The 22,617-nt window shown below is 30.1% G+C and overlaps 1 protein-coding gene across 1 annotated transcript; it reads right to left on the reverse strand.

Annotated features, from left to right (window-relative positions):
* Positions 1-4,664: 4,664 nt before the first annotated feature.
* On the reverse strand, positions 4,665-14,459 carry LOC124833307 (zeaxanthin epoxidase, chloroplastic-like). The gene is made up of 16 exons (XM_047307756.2): positions 13,721-14,459; positions 12,509-12,671; positions 12,269-12,343; positions 11,972-12,072; positions 11,778-11,893; positions 7,950-8,161; positions 7,214-7,305; positions 6,884-6,998; positions 6,699-6,802; positions 6,403-6,448; positions 6,204-6,268; positions 6,016-6,102; positions 5,732-5,786; positions 5,549-5,637; positions 5,374-5,458; positions 4,665-4,987 (listed from the first exon to the last, which is right to left on the reverse strand). Exons 1-16 carry the CDS (start codon positions 14,236-14,238, stop codon positions 4,907-4,909), a joined length of 2,004 nt encoding a protein of 667 aa, XP_047163712.1. The 5' UTR covers positions 14,239-14,459; the 3' UTR covers positions 4,665-4,906.
* Positions 14,460-22,617: the final 8,158 nt, after the last annotated feature.

A 22,617-nucleotide genomic window follows, 5' to 3' on the forward strand; every position in this document is an offset into this window, starting at 1 on the left:
CAGATGTGTATTTGTACAATCGTAATATTCTGTATACCTGTATATATAATAATAAAATCATGATAAACAATCAACACTAAAATACTATATTCGTGTGTTTTTCTTCTTTTAAATTAAATATTCTTGCTTCAAAATACAAAGATTAGAAGGTACCAATGCAAGTGTATGAGTACTTTATACATAAAAAATATTTGTTCAACATACGAATTTTAATCGATTTAATTAATAATATAATTGATTTAAAATTTATTGTTTTATCATACTTTAAAGTTTAAACCGCTGAAACCATGTGTTTGTGGTTTTTCATTTCTAAAACTTCAGCATACACATATAAAATCACAATATATTCACAAATATGTTTGTACAAATATAAGCATATAACATGTATAAGAGAGTGGATACATGTGTTCATGTTCATAACGTTCTTTAAGTTTCTTCTTACAAATTTAATGGGAAGTACGGTCTTATGAAAATGAGTAAACTAACTATATAAATAGAATAATGTTTTAAGTTAAAGTATTTTATTATTTAAATTAGTATATTCAGAATTCATTAGTGTTAAAGGTGTACTGTCTCTTTTCAAGTAATTTAACTTTAGTGGTAAAATCAGATTTATTATACTAAAAGTCTTCAGTTTTGAAAGTCTTTTATTTCAAAAAAATATGTCACGTTGTATTATAATGAAAAAAGTTGTTACAAATTGTATGGAGACTCACACTTAAAAAAATTATTAAAAATTCAAGAAAAATTAGTACGATAATCAGTGTATAATTACGAACACGAAAAACTTATTCCATTAAGATTTTAGAACGAGTGAAAAGTTTGGTATTAGATTAAAAAGAGGAAAATGACACACGTATAAATGTTATAAGTTTGATTAGTTCTCTAAAAAATGGAAAATAATAGTGTATAAATCTATGGTTGATTTGATTAAAGTTTATGTTATAATAAGTTGGAATAATTTGAAAAGAATAATATAAATGAAGTGTGATTTTGTTAGTTTATAAGTCTATCAGTGGAGAAGGATAGAGGAAAAAAGAGAAGAACCACGTGATTGGGGTGGTTGTTGGGGAATAAGAAGTGAAGTTGAAGTGCAATTTTTTGTGGTTTGGACTATTGTCCTGTTTTGCAAACAATTGTGGGAGCACAACATAAACTTAATTTAAGTAGCTGCTCGTGTGATGGGGCGTGAGATTAATGCAGGGATAAGGTGCATAGGATTTGCTTTCTATCTCTCAATTTCAATATACCTTCTATCTAATTCTTTTTTATCTCCCACTTTAATTTCACATGCTAAATTATCTCACCTATATTTCTTAATGCAGGGATAAGGTGCATAGGATTTGCTTCTTTGGACTGAAGATCTTTGGGAGGTTGTTTGCAAATTTTAGTTTTTAACCATGTAATCCCTCCATACTGAACTAAACGCAATTACGTAGAGTTAACTATATAATAAAAATGGCAAAAGAGCAAAGTGTGTATAAATCATATGCATTATAGCTGAGGTTTCTCAACCACGGCTAAAGGATAAGCATAACTTTACATTTCCGAATCACGCTCAGCATCAAAACAACCATTATCTTTGGAAAATGCAAAATATTCACAAGTGTTTGAAAACTTCTTGGTCAATATCACGATTACCGTGCTTGTGACATGTGACACGTTTGCAACGCGTGAATTTCCTGTCAAGAGTCTCTTCTAATCACTTTCATGATAATAAGAACATGATCACTTTTGGCCTTTGATTATCATATAGTAAAATGTTAAAACTAAATTTAACCACATTAATTAAAAAAGAAAAAACCTCTAAGCTTATAGTATGTATAGAAAAAGTGAGTTATACTCTAAACAAACGTAAATCATAATATATAAAACTCTCAAGATGTCAAAAGTTATACCAACAAAATTTTATGATACATTAAAAGATAAAATATCCATAATGATGAATTAAAATGATAAATTATAACACAAATCTAGTTAAGAAATAGACGTTAAACCTAATTTGATTTTACAAAATCGGTTTATGAAGTAAGATTTGTATTTATTTATATATTATAATTGATCTTATTTTTAGTTGAAACTTTCAATCCACTTTTTCATACTAAAAGTTATATATATATATTATATATATATATATATATATATATATATATATATATATATATATATATATATATATATATATTGTACGTGAGATTGAATATTAATAAGTGATTTGATATGATCTAGGTGGAATAATAAACCCAACAAAAAAAATTTGTTAGGATAAACCTTAATTTATATAACTTTAATACCGTGTTAAGAAGTAAACTCTAAATTTAACTCAATCTTACAAAAGTAGTTCATAAAATGAGATTTATACGTATAGTATAAATTGATTTTATTTTTAATAAATTAAAAAGAAAAATAAAAGGTTATTAAAAGAAAGTTATGCATGATAAAGTATGGAAGTTAAGGGAAGCAGGAGTTTAGCGATTTTGAATGGTTTGTGTCTGGGAGCCAGCAGGCACAGCACGAGAAGGAAACACCCAATGAAGGTACCCATTGGGTCCAGTGGTGAAAAGTGTTATCAGTGTGAGTGAGTGAGTGAGGTGTTGATAATGAAGACGAAGGATCGGAATGAAGGTATGTCAAAGGTTTGTGTCATGTATGTCTGGTGTAGAGGGTCATGGTGGTCACCACTTTATGCAAACTCAGTTTTATTTAGTGGAATCCAGTGGTTGAGATTTGACCATATCATCTTCATATTAAGGTAAGATTCTTCACTCCTTAACAACATATTCTGCCTTACTATATATATGGATTAATAGGGATTTCACATCTCATTTTCTCATTTCTTCGTTCATTTTGCTTATGATTAATGTTTTCAATAATGATTTCTCCTGCAGGAATAGCAAGTTACCCACTTTTTGCATGAATTTCATATTTATTTTCCTTTATAATCACTAGGTTTACATCATCCTTTGTAAAAGCTTAATTTTGAATTAATTTAGTTTATAAACTTGATTTTAGTTAAAATCATATTTATTTGTATACTTTTACTAAAAAATAAATTTGATTAAATAAACGATATTTAAGATGACATTGGTTAAAGCAGGGTAGGTCTTGACATTCTTTGTCAAGGTGTTTTGATAACACAAAAGATGCATTCTACAGGAATTAAACTTGTGGCCTTGAAGAGTTATCGCATTTGTTTGTGATATAAGTGGCATATTTTTATTTATGCTAAATTTTATATTGCTTATCATCAGTTCATGTAGTTTGATAAGTAATCCATTTGGTTCCAATACTGACCCTCCACTGATTTGATGATCGATTCAATTTTTAAAACAACTAAAAGAGAAAGATTTTAGTTACATGAATTTGTATGAAATTTCATAAAATATTATTGTCGGAAATAAAATGTAATATCACATTGTTAACATATTTCTCGTGAAAACATTAATTAGAAATGTTTATTTATGATTTCATTTCTTTCTTTTTCACTTTTTTTTTCTATTATCCCTTTAATTCATGTTGTCATGTTTCCAATTCATATATTGTTTCAAATATTTGATAAAAAAGAAGAGAAAATAACTTCTTTTTTGTTTCCTTGACTTCATAAATATTTTAAAATAAAAATAAGTTAAGGATAATGTGACACTTTTCTAAATTAAAAATGAAAAATGAAAACATGAAATTAAATAGGAGTAAAAAGACCCTTATTTACAAGCCCAAAAGCAAAAACTAAGGCTCGGTAGGGGCAATATTTGAGTTTCATATCACAAGAAACATGATAGATAAGAATCTGTAAGAATCTTGACAAATGAGAAAATTACAATGAACCACAATATAAAGAAGCACAAGAGAAAAATATCAAAAGGGAAGAACATGAATATGTAACACCATTGGATCATTGTTCTTTTAATTCAAGGTCTACGGCTAGCATAAGAAAAAGCCTACCAGTTTAAGGAACATGATCATATTATTTGATAGAAAAACAATTGTTGGAAAGAGAAAATAAAATGAATAAATTGTACTCTAACTTATGAGATACAAGAACACAATGACAAGAGATACAATGTCAATTCTCACATAAGAGGCTGGTAACCACATTTCTTTCTCAAACATTGATTTGGGATTGATTTGGAATATAACTACAATTATTTCTCAAACATTGATTTGGGATACTTACATCTTTCACCTTATTATGTATGAAAAAACTTATGGTCTAAATGAAAGGAGTAGTCCTATGTCTCATCACAATAATGTTATGGTTTTGTAATTTATCTATTGTGTCAACTAGTACAATCTCACTTTGTGAAGAACAAAGATTAAATAGGGTTAATCCATATGTCATGACTATTTTACAAACTCAAATTTTCAATTATTTAAGTTTTAACCAAGTCTGGACTAAAAATTCAAAACAATCCTGACTAGATATCTATGCTAGCATAAATAAAAAAACATTTATCTTGATCTCATTCTTTGTCAAAATATTTTCATCTTAACCTCGACTAGGTTATTTACAACTAGGTTTTTGTATCTTTAACACAGTTTCGTTCCAAATTAAACGATTTAATTTGCCACTCTTATACTAACAAGCATAGTTTCATTCTGTAAATCACAATTAAAAGTGAAAAAATTTCTCATCTTAGCATTGCCTACTCCATTCAACATTAATGTGGTGCAAGTTTCAGTCGTGTTATAAATCTATCTAACTAACAAATGTTATTACACAAAAAGTATTGGAGTGGGGTGACGAATTTATACCCAACAATCCCTCTAAAAGTTCATATAAACATGTAACATAACTTGATCGTTGTATAATACCCCACCCTAAAGTAACGCAGATAGTGCTCTACAAATTTAAATTTTCTCTGTATAACTTTTCCATTACTTACAAATTGCCACTGAACAAAACCACTCACGCTTCCTGCAACGTCAGAGGTCTTTCATCCTCTGAGATTCTTGGAACAGATCTTGTCACCTTAACACGAAATGAAACCTGCACATAACTTGGATGCTCAGACATCATAACTAATGCACCATTCAAAATAAAATTGCACGTTTTCAGGCATATATAGCATATGCATTAATTGGAGATTGTATGTTATTGTCAGTAAATGAGCAGAAACATTTTTCTCAGAAAAATGAGAAGGGAGATGTGAAATGTAACTTGAATAACTTTTGTGCACACATCTTAAATAAATTAATAGTTTTGGTTTAAACCTTTAAGTGGGAGATGCAGTGTGAACAAGTAACCCTACTCAATACAAACTAAGGCTTTCTGATATAATGATTAGTGGTATCTCATATACCTAATATAAGGTCTAGAAGGGCCAAATGTGTAATATGAAAACTGCAACAGCTTTTTAGAACATCTCATCTCACCTTCTCAGAACCAAACTGAATACCATCAGATGGGCGAATGCGAGCAGGATAATTAGGGGGTACCCGGTACTGCTTTCCCTCATTGCTGAAAACATAATCAGAATGATGTTAAATAGAATTATCAAGAATTTAAAACTTCAAGTAAAACAAAGTACTTTTTATTTCTTTTACTTACTCAATGATCCAGGTGCCATGTTCACTCCGCAAATCAATCAAGAAGAAGGCACCATCCTTATAGTTAATTCGAGCATGCCTTGGAGAAACCTTAAAAAGAAAAAAGTGTTGACTATGTTACATGATGTTGAAAAGCATCGAGTGTGGAACCGTGTTTGATTCAGGTCATGATAAATTGTGCTACCTGAGGTGAAGGTATTGTAACTGAAGTGCCAGGATGATTTTGCGCGGGTGCACTCCTGCAATTACGAAAACAAAAACGAAAATAGGTTGGAATTAGTAGCTTTTTTTTAAAAAAAATAACAATGGAACTACACAGAAATAATTGATGACCAGAAATTAGGATCACCGTTCAGGTTTCAAAGGGTACATCTAAAATCAGTTCTAAATTAAATGCATGTAAATTGCATGTAAAATCTAGGAACTATTATGTCATTGCATTGTGAGTAAGTGCATCAATAGGTATACCCGATTATGAAGGGTTCCATCTCATTTCGACTTAAAACTATAGGCTTTGAAAGACTTGTTCCATCTCCATGCGGTAATAAAATCCACCTAATTGAAACAACAACGATGGACCAAAAGTTATATGATCTACATTTGTGGTTAGAAAGATGTAAGGGATGATACTCATACGTATTTAGTAGAAGACATACTCTCCATTAATAGCACGCTCAAGGGCTTCATCATCTTCAAACCATCGGCGTAACTTATCATTAGCCTTCATAAATAATCAAATAGCTATCAAACTCCAGATCACAAAAAATCCGATCGATGGGAACATATAAATTATACCAGATATACATTATCTTCTCAGCAACAAAGTACAAAAGTAACTCTATTTGAGCAACGTACTTTGTCTGAGAGCCTGCAACTTAGTGGTCTACCCTCAAGTTTGGAGCTGTAAAAGAAGCATCATGTTTCACTTGTAAGCAATGAAACTGCACAACTATACATATGATCATAAATAATATTTCTGTCTTATTGGACATAATGAAATACTGAACATTGTTTTCAATATAATCAGTTTCTTGAAACTTCTCATCATGTATCCATTAGCACAGATTTATAACTGCATGTTGAATGAGATGACAAGTGTATGAAAAATAAAGCAAGTCTACCAACAAAGAAAAATGGGCTCTATACATTACCTATTGCCACCTAAGACCCAGCTCAACATAGAAGGCATCATGATGTCAACGAAAAACCTTCCTCCAACTCTTCCAGGATGTGGTATGCGAAACTTGGTCAAAAACTGCAGAGTAAGGGAAGCAACAATGAAATGTCAACTTCACTGTACTTTTCATTCTCTTATTGATAAAATTTGAGTTCTTACTTCTAAAGGGCCAAGACCAACACCCAGATATGCCTTGTAAGTTGAAGCCATGAGAGCGGCCATTCTAGCCATTCCATGAATAATGGCAACTCGTAGTCTTCTTTCTCTCTCGTAGCTGGAAGTATTAATGGAAAAGAGAGAAAAGAGATGGGCACCAATCACCAAATAAATTTACATCAAATTTACTGATTTGTAAATGATGAAACATTAATTATTGGATTACAGCTGAAATGAGAAATGGTCTTTATGTTCAAATAAAGTTGTTATTTAATTAATTAATTAATTAATATCATCATTAGTTTTTGTATATACGCAAAAATGGTGTCTTACCTCCTTAGGGAAGAATCAATGTCAATTGGACTCCCTGATTTAACACTTTGTTCCCATGCATTGTCCAACTCCAATGCAAGTTGATAACTGTCCTGAAATGATAAAACAAGCTTGATAGAAAGGGCTTGTGCCTCACTTTTCAAGTGTTTCTTTTAGTACCAGTCCCCTTTGGAGGCTCATAGGGAAGTTGAGATGGTTTCACATTGTAGATCTCCATCTCCTCTTTAAGTATAAAATATTTTAAATTTATGCATGTTTCTGTGAATAGTGTATATATATCATCAGAGGCATGACAATAAAATTGTTTATTTGAAACCCTTTTTAGTACAAATTTGGATAAATATACAGCTACAGCATAGTAAACATACCAATGAAAAAGACTAGAAGGTATAATAGTCATAGTAGAAAATAATCTTTCATTACTTTGTTGAAAAATTTAATTTTGACTAAATCACGGATGAAATTTATGAAAAGAAATAGCATTGTGCTCACTTCTTAAAAGTATGGTATTTAAACTAAGAATTTTCAATTAGCTTGTACAATCCCCCATCCTCTAATCTAGAACCCATATTTCATTTGAAAGAGGATGAATAGACAAAGGCCTGTCTAGATACAAAGAGCATTTGAGAGTTTGCTAATGGAAATATAGTTTTTTTCAGTACAGAAACTCTCAAAAGTTCTTATAACTTGTATCCATACAAAGTTAAACTACCAAATAAAAACAATAAATATGTACCTCAATAGCCATGCACCCTCCTTGGCCCATGTTTGGCTGCATGGCATGGACGGAATCCCCAAGCAAAGTCACACGACCCTTTCCCCACGTCAATGTTGGTATCCTGTCATATATGTCTCTTCTTAGAATTGCATCTTCTTCTGTGGCAAGTATGAGATCTACAGCATTGTCACACCAACCCTCAAATATCTTAAGCAGCCTTTCCTTTTTTCCTGCCATGAAGAAAGAAGATGATTTAATTTACTTTCCTCTTAGAAAAGAATGAAAATAAAGACACGCTTCTATTTGTATTTTTTCAAGGTCATCCTTTTTCTGCATTAGTGCATTTCCAATGGTAAATTTTGGTCATAAAACCCTGTCAATTTGATCAGCTGTCATAGTCATGATTCAAGCCTGATATAAATAATACATTCTGCTCCATGTCTAGAACGATGGATGAAGATCCAGTTTTAGAAGAAAATGAGTAAGACAGAATGGATGAGAGTAGCATTTTTGGTCCATCTTTGTACTTGAACAAAAAAACAATCACGAGGTAATCTCAAATAAATATAATCTTACCAACTATTATGCATGGACATAAATCGGATATGATTGCTCTTAAAATATCTAAGATATTATATGTGGAAGACACAAGTACATGTGTGTATAAAATTTATTAATAAACATATAACTGTAACTCCACAAACTACTAATTATAGTCATCATAAATCACATCCTACTGCCTACAAAGAAGAATAACATCAATCTCATTTCTTCCTAAAGAGGACACCTTTCATGTCTAGTCAACAAAGAGACTATGCTATATGCTTCACCCACCAGAAGGGAGATAAAAAGAAAATGACGTGTGTAAAAAGTGTTAATAACGGAGAAGATTTAATCAGAGTAAACATGAAATTAGTTCTAATGGATCACAGATGAAATAAAATATTGTGAGGAATTTGGATTTCTGCTTTAAAAAGTAAACCCAACACATCCTAATAAGATCATCAATGAACTGTAGGAAGTATTTACTTCCATTCAAGGAGACCATGCTCATAGGTCCCCTAATGTTTGTGTGTATGAGCCACAATTTTTCTTTTGCTCTCCAAGTTCCTACAAATAGAAAATGCAACCAGTTCTATTTTCTTTATTGACATACATCATTATTTTCAATAACTTCAGACATATTTTCAACAATTTTACTTAACTCGTTTGTTTTAGAATGAAATAATTTGAGTGACCAAGTCTCTTTTGCCATAGATGTGAGCTGTATTCCTTACTTGCAAAGGCTTGTTCATCCTTTTCGTTTCATTCAACTGGAAAACTTGTGTTTCATCTTGATCGTCATCAACTAACTTCCAAATGGATTAAATATTTATCACCGAGTTTCTTAAAAAACTAAAGAATTAGTTCTTCTCCACCAGTTGTCCCAACTCAGCAGACTCTGACTTGGTTAAGGTGAAAATAGAACATCTGAAATATATTTTGTACCAAAGAGAGTCTCAATAAACACTACTACTTTGCCTTCTAATAACCATGTGTTCTCCATGACTAACAGTGACTTTGGACATGTATGTCCTGTCTAGCTCTTTGAAGATCTAGCATTGTGAGTCATGTCTTCAATTATGTACTGTCCATCAACCAAACTTCTTTGCTACTAGCTGAGTAACAATTTGCAATAAAGGGTTGCTCCTCTGTTTGTTGATTATGTTGAAATCCTGAGTAGTTTGTCCTTGCTGGTTTTGTTTGTTTCACAGGATTTCTCCCTTTGCCCAAGTTAATTACAAGCTTTGCACCTTCCACAAGTTTGAACCAGCAAAATTTTTCAGTATGGTTTTTCTATGCAGTAGGATCAAGATGGAAATTTAATCCAACCTTTACTCTTACTATTGTGTTCTTTAGGCTTCTTCTCTTATTTCATCACGAGCAAGTTTTTTCATTATTGGATTTTACCTCTGCTTTGTGCTACAAGGGAACCTTCCCTACTTTCCTGTATCCTGAGAAATCATTTGTACTCAATGGCTTGCAAAGCATCCACCAATTTTGTCACAATCATCTTGGAAAATCCTTGTTCTCTTTTAGAGAGGATACTTTTTATTCAAACATCTCACAAGGCATACTAGGATTTTTACCACCACACGTTGATAACCTAGTTCTTCACCAAGTAACAAATAACAAGTAACCACCTTTAAAAAGTTGTTAGTGTACTCTTCGATAGACTAGTTATCCTCATTCTAACAACTCCAAACTCTCTTATCAAATTTGAGTCTTCATTCTCTTTGTTTCATCACTTCTTTGAAACTCCTGATTCAATTGATCCCTCAGCTTCCTTGAGAGTTTCCAGTGTAATAATCTTGATGAAAATATCAAGATGTAAAGCTACTTGTATGATGACAAGTTTTTTTCCTTCCTTTACCATTTCTTCATAGTGACTTTTGAGATGAACTACCATTTTTCACTATATTCTATAAACTTTGGGCTCTCAAGTATGTCCTCATCCTTACAATCCACAGATAATAGTTTTCACCAGAAAAAATGGGAGGTGAAGGCAACGAACTGTTAGAGATTACCTTTGCTTTGGAGTTTCTTTGTATATAGTTTTTCTCTCCAACTTTTTCGATTCTCTTCCCTCGTTTTTCTCTCACAAGCAACATCTAAGCTCTTCATACAATGTTAAAGTGTTAACAATGGAGGGGATTAAATTAGAGTAAATGAATAATAGATTTTAAAGGAGCAACGATGAGATAAGAATGGAGAAGAAAAGTTTTGTATATTATCAGAAGAAGATACTTCATCGTTACAAAAATTTCAACTACTTTAAATGAATTGAAAGAGTTGCGTTTGTAGACATTTGAGAGTCGCATTTCTCATTGAGTAAAAAGTAATCATTACAAGTGTTCTCCTTCTTGAACATGTAATGTGTTGGAGAATGAAAAAGTATAAAATATGGAGTAAACTATACATCTTGTCAGCAATCATATTTTATTATTTCATATTTAACATATTATTATAATTAAAGTATATAACATAAATATTGCTAAATCACAAGAAGCTAGTTATATCCCTGAATCATAGGAATCTGATTACATCCCTGAATCATAGGAATCTGATTACGTTTGGTGTTGTTATTATATTTCCAAAATTAATTGTCCAATATTGTATATATATCTGATGTATCAATAAAATTATTCTATTCTACCATAATATTTGAGACTTCTCCAAGGTTATCAAAAACAAACATCTTCATTAAATAAACAAAAACAAAAATGATGAAGAAGCAGATACAACATTTGACGAGACAAAAAGCCCAACAAATGATAACTTCATCATATGAAAAAATATTCTTAAATTCTAATCGGGCAGCACACTTTTTAAAATTGTGATTTGATGTAGTTAGTAAACCACAATGAATACTATTTGATACATAATTAATGAAGCGCCCAAGAGTATCAATACCAGATACATATCCAAAAGCAATTCATGCAACAAATGCACGTATTGATGTTTCAAAGGGGTGAAGAATGCTTTCTCTGCCTTGTTTTTTCCTTTTTTAACATAAGGCCACTAATTGTTTACTATTTGTAGAAACTAGTAGCAACATATTTAATAATCAATGGTCACCAGCACAGAAATAATCTTTAGCTCAAAATGTCAAACAAATAATCAATTTGCCATTGCCATAGCAGTTGAAAATTCTTTCCAGATTCAATTGTTCAAAGACAGCATCGCTTATCTAAAAGCCACTAGAAACAATTTAAAAAGTATGTCTATAAGTAGGCAACAAACAAAGTTTAACGTTTGTGAAAACTATTTCTAACATGTGTCAAATCCCAAACACAGAATGCGTACCGTTGGGGCCATCAACACCACCGGGAGGTTCTTTGTGGAATGCATACCATTGCATCTTTCCAGCACCAACATCTGAAGATACAAAGTATTGTTTGTGTCCCAAGAATACACGGTATCTTCCAGCAAAAAGGTTCAAGTAAGCTTCTCAACTCAATATAAATACATATACAATACATGAATAGTGGTCAACATACCCAACAGTTTCAATGTCAGCAGGCACAAAATCTGCAATGCCAGTGTAACAAGTATAGCCAGAGTAAACAGCTTCTTTGTGCCCAAATAATTGCTTCCTCACCTATACATAAAATCTACAATTAGATTAAATGCAGAATGACTGAAAGAATTCACTACTTCACAATGCAAGAACAAGGCTAGCACACATTTGAGCTCCACTGTACTTCTCATGTTTAGGCATGCCTTTCTTTTAATTTCATGTGGGAAAAATTATTAGCTAAAGAATAAGATCATAATCAGAGAAGAATTAGTAAGACCTTCGACCATATACCATCCGCTCCAACCAATATATCTCCTTCATATTTCTGACCATTCTCAAGTTCTACTGTTACCTGAAATTGTGGAATGCTGGATGAGAAAATAGTAAATGTTAACCAATTGATGTTTAATCATATAGTCAGCCAATGAATATTCAATAAGAAAGAAATAAGAGCTCAATAAAATGCATACATAATAGATAACATGAGGAGAATCTTTAACAAGCTCTCTTTAATTACCTTGTTTCCATCATCCACAAAATTAACAACATTACTAGCATTCATAATGATATCTTCCCCAACTGCGCGGGCAAGAATCTCTTGTAAAACCATTCGACTAATGACCCTTGTGACTGGAAGCCCACGTTCCACAGCAGGAGTGAATGTATCAAACTTGACGTACCTGATGACGAACTATATATCAATTCGTAGCGCAAAATGCTATATGATTTCTTTAAGAAAATTATAGAAAGATTTTTTTCTTCTGAACTTGATATTAATGGAGCAAGATTGTTGTCTTGGAAGAAAGGTAAATTTACATTATCATAACTACCCTTTTCATGTTTGCTAGAATAGAAGTGATTATATGATTAATTACCTTATTAAGTCACTGAGCTTCCCAACTTTAAAATGAAGAATTTACTCACTAAGTGTAATCAATCTCATTAACAAACAGGATGTTAATAGACTTATTAACTAGGAGCCCCGATCCAAACACTGTAAAATATCTGAATTTGCCTTCCAGTTGAGTTTACTGCTGCTGTTGTTACATTTCAGAGTTTTTTTGGTGTACAATGGTCATGGTATTAAAGTATGCCAATCAAAGTTCTTAATTGATATCAATACACTTCTTTTCCCTCAGCCCTGGTTTTTTTTTTTCCTAAATTAGTTTTCCTAATAAAGTCTTTAATGAGGAAATATTTAATAAATAAGGATGTACCTTTTTTTGCCTTCATTGGGGTTTTATTCCAGAGAGTTTTAAAATTTTAATAGGACACACTCTTAGGTAATGAACATGCAAGGGGAGTGTTCAAAATATCATCATCTTGTAAATGTATCATCTGTTACATTCTAATTGGTGCTTTCTGATAAGGATATGACTTAATTTGTTTCCTCTGATAAGGATATGACAGAAGACTCTAAGCAACATAATGATAATATCAACTTTCAAACGATCATGCAGATCAAATGTGGCAAATAGGTTTCAACCACCATCTATCCTAATGTTGCCAAGAATGAATACCGTTGCCTCACAGTTCAAACTAACCAATTGGTTTCTGAGGATCCAGCTTCAGCACCTTAAATGCCTAGCATTTCCAATTCAACATTGATTAAGGTTAAACTAATCAGTATGAGCATCCCTGTTGCATGCCTAAAGATAGAACAAGAAGAAAAACGAAGACACTTAAATCACTGATTCAATTAAAATATGAACTTAACCTTTTCACTTACCAAGAACCAGAAACCCCATCAACAAGTCCATTGATTCTATCACCCGTGATGCAACCAACTCTCATAACTTCCTCTGCAACCTCTGAATCTATAGCTTCCAAAGCAGCCAAAGCATTGCTCTGAATCTGAATTGGACCCCTATACTGTCCCTCCCCTCTTACAGCACTCAGGTCCTTCTCAAACACCACCACATCAAACCCCTTTCTCTTCGCAGCCAACGCAAAAACCAACCCTCCAATCCCTCCACCAGCAACAAGTACCCGAAGCTGCTCCTTCGAAGGGGCCCCACTTCCACCTTGTGACGAGGGTGAAACACTTGGTGGAGCCTCTACCACGGCACCTTTCACATACATCACTTTTCTCCTCTGCTTCCTGGTTCTACATCCCAGGGGACAGTTATAGCCAACAAGAGGTGAAGCATCCAATGGAAGCTCTTTATTCAAGGGAACTGAAAAGTGGGTTCTTGAGAAAGCAGTTGTTGAAGGGTTAAGAGAATTGTAACACAAAGTAGAAGCCATGGTTGTTGGTGCGTGTGTGAATGTGTATCTTGTGTGGCTCAACTCAAAACTCAAATACTAGGTTGTTCAAGAGAAGTTATATTTATATGATTACATGTTGAAGTTTTGACAATGAATGGAAATAACAAAATCTAATGACGAATAAACATGGACAACAGAATCAGTGGTTTAAAGTTAGTGGCTAGAAAAATCAGGAAAACGAAGATGTCGAAAATAGATGTAAGTTTTGTAATTTGGAATTAACGTTTGAGAAATGAGGTCAGTGGTTGCTAATGTTGGGTGACAGTGAGAGACACATAATTGTGGTGATGGATGGTAGTGGTGTGTATGTTGTAAGCTCGCCCACGTAGGAACAATCTGAAGCAGGATTGAAACCCATTGAGTGATCAAAATATCCATTTTTATTGGCTTCTCCTACTTTCATTTGTGGATAAGGACGTCTATCCATTCGCTTAGATTTAAAAAAGGAAAATAAAAATTCCTTATAATTTATTTTGTTACTCTTTCTTACAAGTGATGATCAAAATTTAACACAAAAGTTATAAATCATAATATCTAAATTCTAAGAGAAACTCACACGCTATATAATTAGAAGCCATAATTTAAGCGTTTTTTTTTCTTCAATCTATTTATTTATTTTCTCAATTAGAGATATTTAATACTTTTTTCCAATTTATTTTCCACATTATTTTTACAATAATATCTTTGAATAATCTCAAATGAACATTTCATTTTAAAATAAACATTTCACCACGATTTAAATTATTTGTTATAATCTCAAATGAAACTTACATATTTATATTATTAAATTTAAATGTAAAATCTTCTATCGATAATAATACATAAACTGAATTTTTCTTTTTGGTGTTCATGTTTTTTTTTTCAATTTTGTTTTTTAAATGATTATTTTTTAAAAATTCAACTCAGAGACAAAATATATAAGATTCAGAGGTTTTGTAGAATGTTAGGAGAAGAGACTCCTTCTAGAAAAGGAGAGGATATGAATAAACTCTATTCTTATCTTTTTTTTCTATAAAATCCAATTTTGGAAAATGAAATTCCATTTTGAATTCTTATAATTCAAAATTTTCTTCCAATTTTCAAAGGGTTCTTGTGATCATTTTGTCCATCAATGTTTTTATGCTAGTAAAAATAATAATAATAAAATAATAAACATAAAAGAAGAGAATAAAGATATGAATTTTTTTTCTAATTATACTTCTTTTGACTATACATTTATCGATTATACGATCTTGTTTTTATAGAACACATTTTCATTAAAAAATAACATTTTTATTTTTGATAATTTTCTTGTTTTAGTCTTCCCAAAACCTGTAGCAAAACATGTCATATTCATAACCAATAAAATAACAATGTTTTGCCTTAGGGTCCAATTTATCTCTACTATTAAAGTCTAATAAAATATATGAAGCACAATCAAAGACTTTCAAGTATGAAAGACTTACCTCATTTCCAAACAACACCTCTTTAGGTAACTTATAATTTAAAGGAATTGATGATCTTCTACTTATAAGATAGGTTGTTGTGTTTATTGCATCTGTCCAAAATACCTTGGGTAGTTCTGATTGGATTCTCTAACATTTTGCTCTCTCATTTAAGGTTGTGTTCATTCTTTCAGCCGCACTATTTTGTAAACATTTAACTTTTAAACCTATTTGAGTCTCAACCTCTTTTTTCCACCTTTTAAACACAAAAAAGACATTAGATTTATTCTTAAGAAAGTAGACTCATACATTTATTTCAACTTTAGACGACTTACCTGTTTCAGAGAAGCTAATTTTTTTTTCTTTCCAAAAATACAATGTTCACAGGGCCTAATGTCAACATGCTTCAAGTAAGGTATTTTACATTTTGAGATCATTATTTTCATTCCTTTCTCACTCATATGCCCAAGCCTTTGATGCCACAAAGTGGAACTGTTGCCAATTTCTGCAATTGATATCATATCCTTATCTCCAATCATGTAAAGAGATCTTTGCTTCTTTCCACGAGTAACAACAAGATTGTCTTTTATTATCTCCCAATGTCCATCTCCAAAAGTGGTGTAAATCCCCTCATTATCCAACTGTCTTATAGATATTAAGTTTTTCTTTAAGACAGGAATATGTCTATCATTATTCAAAGTCCACACGCTTCCATTAGAGGTTATGATGTTAATATCACATTTTTCCTACAAAACATAGTTAGATAATAATTGTAAGGAAGGTGTAGTATGAAATGACGCACCTGAGTCTATAAGTCATAGTCAATTGAACTATCTAAGCTACATAATAGTGCATATGCAGTTTCATCAATTGCTACATTTACTGATTGATCATCATCTTGCTTTTTTTTGTTGTTGTTCTTCCTTGAAGTCCAACATTGATTTGTAAAGTGACTATTTTTCTGACAATTACAATCATTCTAGACTTTTGTTTGTGGTCTCTCTCTAGACTTTGATCTGCATTGACCTTGATTATGACATTTCTGTCTATTTATTAGAACTAGAAGATTCCACTAAAAATTTTCCACAATCATCTTCACTTAAGATCAAGTCACAGATGTTAGTCACCTGAATGTCAAAATTCGAAGTCACTGCTTTGAAGAAAGCTCCCTCCCACTACTTTTCTAAATTGAGACTTCCAAGAAAAAAGAAAAAACATTTCTGATGTAGAAGATCAAATAAAGCTACAAGCACAAAACATATTTAAAACCACAAAGCATACTAAGAAGTTGGCTCTTGATACAAGTTGTTAGGAACAAAGACAATAAAACAAGAGGAGAAATAAATGACACAAGAATTTAATGTTATTCAATGTATAATACCTATGTCTATAATACATTAGGAACTATATTTATTTTGGTATATCTTTCAAGTTTTATAGATGGTTGCCTATATAGTTAAATAGAGAATAACATGTCATGGTATTAAGCGATGTGGGATGTGGGACTAAATTAAGCTTCACACTACTAATGTGTTAAAAACAAACGAAATGAGAAAAATAAAACAAGGTAGCCTGGGTATACAATCCAAAATCATAATTGTGGAAAAGACCATACACATCAAACACATGTATTAAAGAATTGATTGAACATTTCAATACCAAATGAAAGACACATATTATTCGATAAAAAATAGAGATGAAATGAATCAAGAACAATAAAAACGTTTACAACAAATGAAAAAACAAAAGAATAACATAAATATTTATGATAACAATGAACACAATAAGTTGAAAATCACGTAAAAAAAATATAAAGAATCAACTATGAAAATAAAACAAATCTATAGATCAAATAAAACAATGAGTACTTAAACAATAAGCGAGAAGAATAATGGAAAAATGAGAAAAAAAATATATGAAATCACCATGAAAAAGAACATAACATAGAGTGAGAGATGAACCCAAAGAAGAAAATAACATATCAATAACCTAATGTTCAATAACATATTAATGAGTCAAAGAATGGTGAATGGATAAGAAAAAGACTTAATTATTAGGATGCTCCTTACTTTGATGGGAAAGTTTTAAATTGGTATTTCTTAACTTTTTGTTTCCATTGTGTCTCAAATTTTGAAAAAAATGTCTCAATTAGATTTTTTTTTTCAAAAAAAATTACTAACAACATTAATAGTATATATGCCACATGTTAATATATGTTTTTTTAGTTTATTTTAAAATAGTTTTAAAAAAAAATTGTTATTCACATGTCAAATCTTTGATATAAAACATGACACTATTAATATTACACTATTAATATTACATAACAAGACAATGTTACATGTCAGTGTGTTAATAACAAATGTTTGATTTCAATGTAATTCCTACATATGTCTCATTGATTTAATTTAATTTTAATTTTTTTAAAACTAAATGATATTATTCTTTCCATTGAAATCAAATTTATTATTTATATACATATTATATTAATATTTTTCAATTAAACATGAATTTTTGATATTACATTACTGTGTATTATTAAACCACATTTTGTTATCATGTTTTTGTAATAAATTTTAATATGAATATTAATATAAAATTTAAATAAATAATAAATTTGGTGGGATTATTATACTATAACAGTCAGATGCAAAAAGGACTACAGTAATCATATAATTTCCCGAGTCAAAAAGTCAAGAGCAAGTTGGTTTAAGTTAATGCACTGAATTGAGCTTTTTGTTAAATAATGTCATTTGAACCATTAACTATCACAAATTAATTAAATACATAGATCCGCTGATAATTGTTTGGTTAAAATTATTTCTTCTATTATTCTTATATTCTCATATCTCAACATCATAATTTTTTTTTAACAATAGAATTATAGCTCTAGAGAGAAAAATATTAGTCATTGCAGAATCTTGTGCTTGAGTATTCAACTTATAATTATCAACTCATAAGTTGAATTATATAAGTGAAGCTTTATGGATTGCTGAAATTAATTTCATGATAATAAATTATACTCATGCATGTATTATGTCTTTTATTGTAAGCTAATGGTTTTTCTTTTCTTTAAAGGTACATTTATCCAACTTAGGAAATTATTAGTTCTATAAAATTGTTGAACTAGAGAATTTTATAAGAAAACAGTCTTGTAACTGTTACATCGTGTTTATGCTTAAATATGCTTATTTTTTAAACACCAATGATATTCTAGGTTGTTATTTTCAACATAGTATTGAAATAAGTTCAATCATTGGCAGGCTAAGGGATGGGATGAATTGATTTGTTTTTTAAAAGAAGTCTTCTAGAAAGCAAGATCTTAAAGGACAAAAAATGAGATTTAAAAAATGAATGCATGAAAAGAACTCAATGCATTTATAAACAAAGACACTTGGAGGCACAAGAAGCAAAGTAATGATTGAAGAAACTAAATGAATTGTAATATTGAACAATACTCACTATACATGTGGCTGAAAGTGACCACAAGTGTGAGGTGTAATATTGAACATTTCATCCATAGTTGTCACCCATAATTTTTTTGAGTATTCTAAGGATGACAATGTATCTATTTAGAAATGTGGTGTGTGATTCTCTTGGAAATAATGTTTGTGATATGTTAATGTGAACTCTTTTTCGAATTTTCATGAACTTCCTCACACTTGACTACACCTAGGTTGTGAGCCATCATGTCATGTGGGCTAGCCCAACATTGTTAAAGAACTTGTCATGATTGTGACTCATTTAGATTCTTATCCTATATAAACTTCTCCTAATAATATTGAATAATCATCTTAGTAAGGTGTGTTTTTGTTATATACGAATCCATTTATCATTAGATTATGATTAGTTTTTTAATACCATACTAGAATTTTTTTTTCAAGATCTTATACTATGGAAAAATTATGAATATTGATAAATACTTGAATTAAGTCCAGATGTACATTTTATGCAATATAATTGGAGTTCAAATGTTGAGATATGTGTTATTATTAAATTTATTAAATTACTCTATCTAATAGGATTTGGTCTTAACTCATATGGATTAGATAAAAAAAGTTTATAAAACCAACAAATATTATTTATTAAAAAAGTTCAGGTCAAATATCCGTAAAGCTATATAAGTTAAGGTTGTTCATAGATTTTTTATATTTTATTGCTAATAATATCTTTTTATTAAGTTAACATATTAGTTTAACCTAACTTAATCATATCTATTAGTCATACATTCCTTAATTAAATTATGCAATTGTATTAACATTTAGTTTTGTTTTTTTTAATTTTATTAAATTGTGTGTATTTTTATTTAATTTTGATATACGTGTAAATATTTGTGTTATATTAGTACAGTTTTATAAAAATAATAATTTATTTGATTTTTTATGGATGATTCTTTTGAGAAATTTTTTTTTATTATATTTTAGATGTTAAAACTAAAAATAAATTAAAAACTTATTTATATATAATTTTTAAATATTTTATCAAAATAAAGTCCTACAAACTTTCAAAACATGAAAGAATTAAAAGAAAATATACTTTTACAATTGTATCCAAATATTAGTTTCTGGACTTGTAAAAATATGACTCACTTTGGACATTTTTCTTTCTTTCAAAATTACCTTATTTTTAAGTTTAAACAAACTCCACATATATTATATTTTCAACTTTTCAAAATAATGAAATTTTGTATTTAAAATATGATTATAATTACAAAATTACTTTTTGAATAACTTTCTATAAAATCAATATTTATATTTTATTTAGGAATAATAGATTAGAAAAAAATATAAATTAACTTTCATTTTTATACAAAATAATCATTACACTAATTTCTATCAAAACTATCTCTTTTTTATTAGATAATTAAAAACTACCCTTGTGTAATAAAAATCTTAAACTATAATTTTTCTTGAGTATTCACATTACAAAAAAATATTTAGAGTTAAGAAGAAAAAAATGATATTAGTAAAATATCATATGGAAAAAATACATTAAAAATGAATTAATTTTATTTTGGGGTTCAGTCTCATTCTATTGTTCTAACTCACTTTTATTTAGGACTTTGAAAGTTAGAAATTTAAAAAAATCTCCTGTTAAGTGAGTAAAGTGAGTAAAAAAGAATAGGGTTTTATTTTTAGAGAAGATCAGAGTTGTCCATGGACTAAGTTAAATGACATTTATGCATCATTAATTTAGAGAAAGACTTAATCCATTGTGGAAGTTTGATCGAGAGTCACAGACTACATCATAACTGAAGGCAATCAAGAAGAGAAAAAAAATTGGATCATACTCTATTTTTAAACATTTTTTAAGTGGGTTTTTAAAGATTTACTTGCAACAAACAATGCTTTTGTTGGTTTCACCTTTCAAATTTTTTGCAAATAATTCATATCTTTATGTATTATGGACGCAGTCCATTTGTTGCCCTCGTTACAAGCAACATTCTCACATAATGTTAATACATTTTTTTTAACAATAACTCAACAATCAAATAGTAAAAAAAATCCAATAATACATGAAGCAAAAATATTGATGGGCAATTTTATTTCTTAGGAGACTTTTGTAGAGAGAAGAAAGTATTTAACTAGTTTGGTACAAAACTGAAGATTAAGTCAGTTACATATTCACCAAGGCTTTAAAAAGATAGTTATTCTTGAAGTTGAGAGAGCTGATTTGTATCATGACTTTAAATTAATATTTGATATAAGTATATATCAATTTAAGAAAGGATTGTTAAAATAATAATTTCTTTAATGAAATAAATTGAACCAGTTATTATTAGCCTAATGATTGGGAGGTTTAGTATGATGTACAATGTTCTATAATGCACATTGTAGTATTTTGTGCTGTGTATATTTATTTTTCAATTTGTTTACTAGGTAAACTTAGTGATTCTTAAAATATTTATGATTTTGTAATATATCTCTTTTAAAGGTTATATTATGAATGAAATATAGAAAAATTAGAGTCAACCTTTCATAAAAAAATGATATGGTTGCTACTAACTTAAAGTAAACATTAATATGTCCTGTTTTTTATAAGTTTATATTCAGAAATTTGATATACAAGCATGTAGTAAAAACAAATTAAAAAAAAAACAGCTGTTTAAATAGATCTTCTTAAACTTTTCCAATTCTGACAAAGTGACACCAAGTGAAAAAAGAAAAAAACTCTGGTTTCCATCTAAGGGAGTTGTGATCCAATGATACCTTAAAATCTGTTTTAGAATTTTGATGAAATCAATTTTTAAATAGTAAATATAAATTAAAATAATTTGTAATTTGTAATAATTATAAAAAAAAAAGTCGAATTCGGTGTCTGCACAACTCTGATATCATAAAATTGATTTTATGATGTTTGTTTCTGTATAAGTTTGATTGGAATGATTTCAAACACAACCCTAACAGTATCGAGACACTGTTTCTCGTGATGAAATTTGTGCTGTTGATCCCTCTATTTTCCTTGGCGGTGTTCACCTTTTTCAAGGATTTAGTATGGGTCTTGGGATTCTCAAATCAAAAGAGAGAAATTGGGTAAAGAATCTTAAATAATAACAATAATTTTTTATATCATAACATATAAATATAAATTCTCCTCGAGTAATATATTGATCTGATTAGGGTCCCATCTCGAAAGGATACAATGTTAAATTACACTCCGATTCATATTTAAAGATAGTAATAGAAGCTGGTTTAGATCTGTTTGAAAGAACGCCCATCACCGAACACAATAATGTTAGAGGTGAAAATGTGAATGTGCAGAGGACAACTCTTCCCTCTTACCAAAATGTAATCACAAATGTGACCGCTACTGTAATTAAAATTGAAGCAAATAGACCCTTTCATGGCGTGAAAAATAAAAAAAATGTGAAAGCCTGCGGTCCACTGCATGTGAGTGGCATTTGGAATATACAGACGACATGACAAGTGCAAGGATG

This window comes from Vigna umbellata, chromosome 1 (genome assembly GCF_029865625.1).
Source record: "Vigna umbellata cultivar VRB3 chromosome 1, Vumbellata_1.0, whole genome shotgun sequence".
NCBI lineage: Eukaryota > Viridiplantae > Streptophyta > Magnoliopsida > Fabales > Fabaceae > Vigna > Vigna umbellata.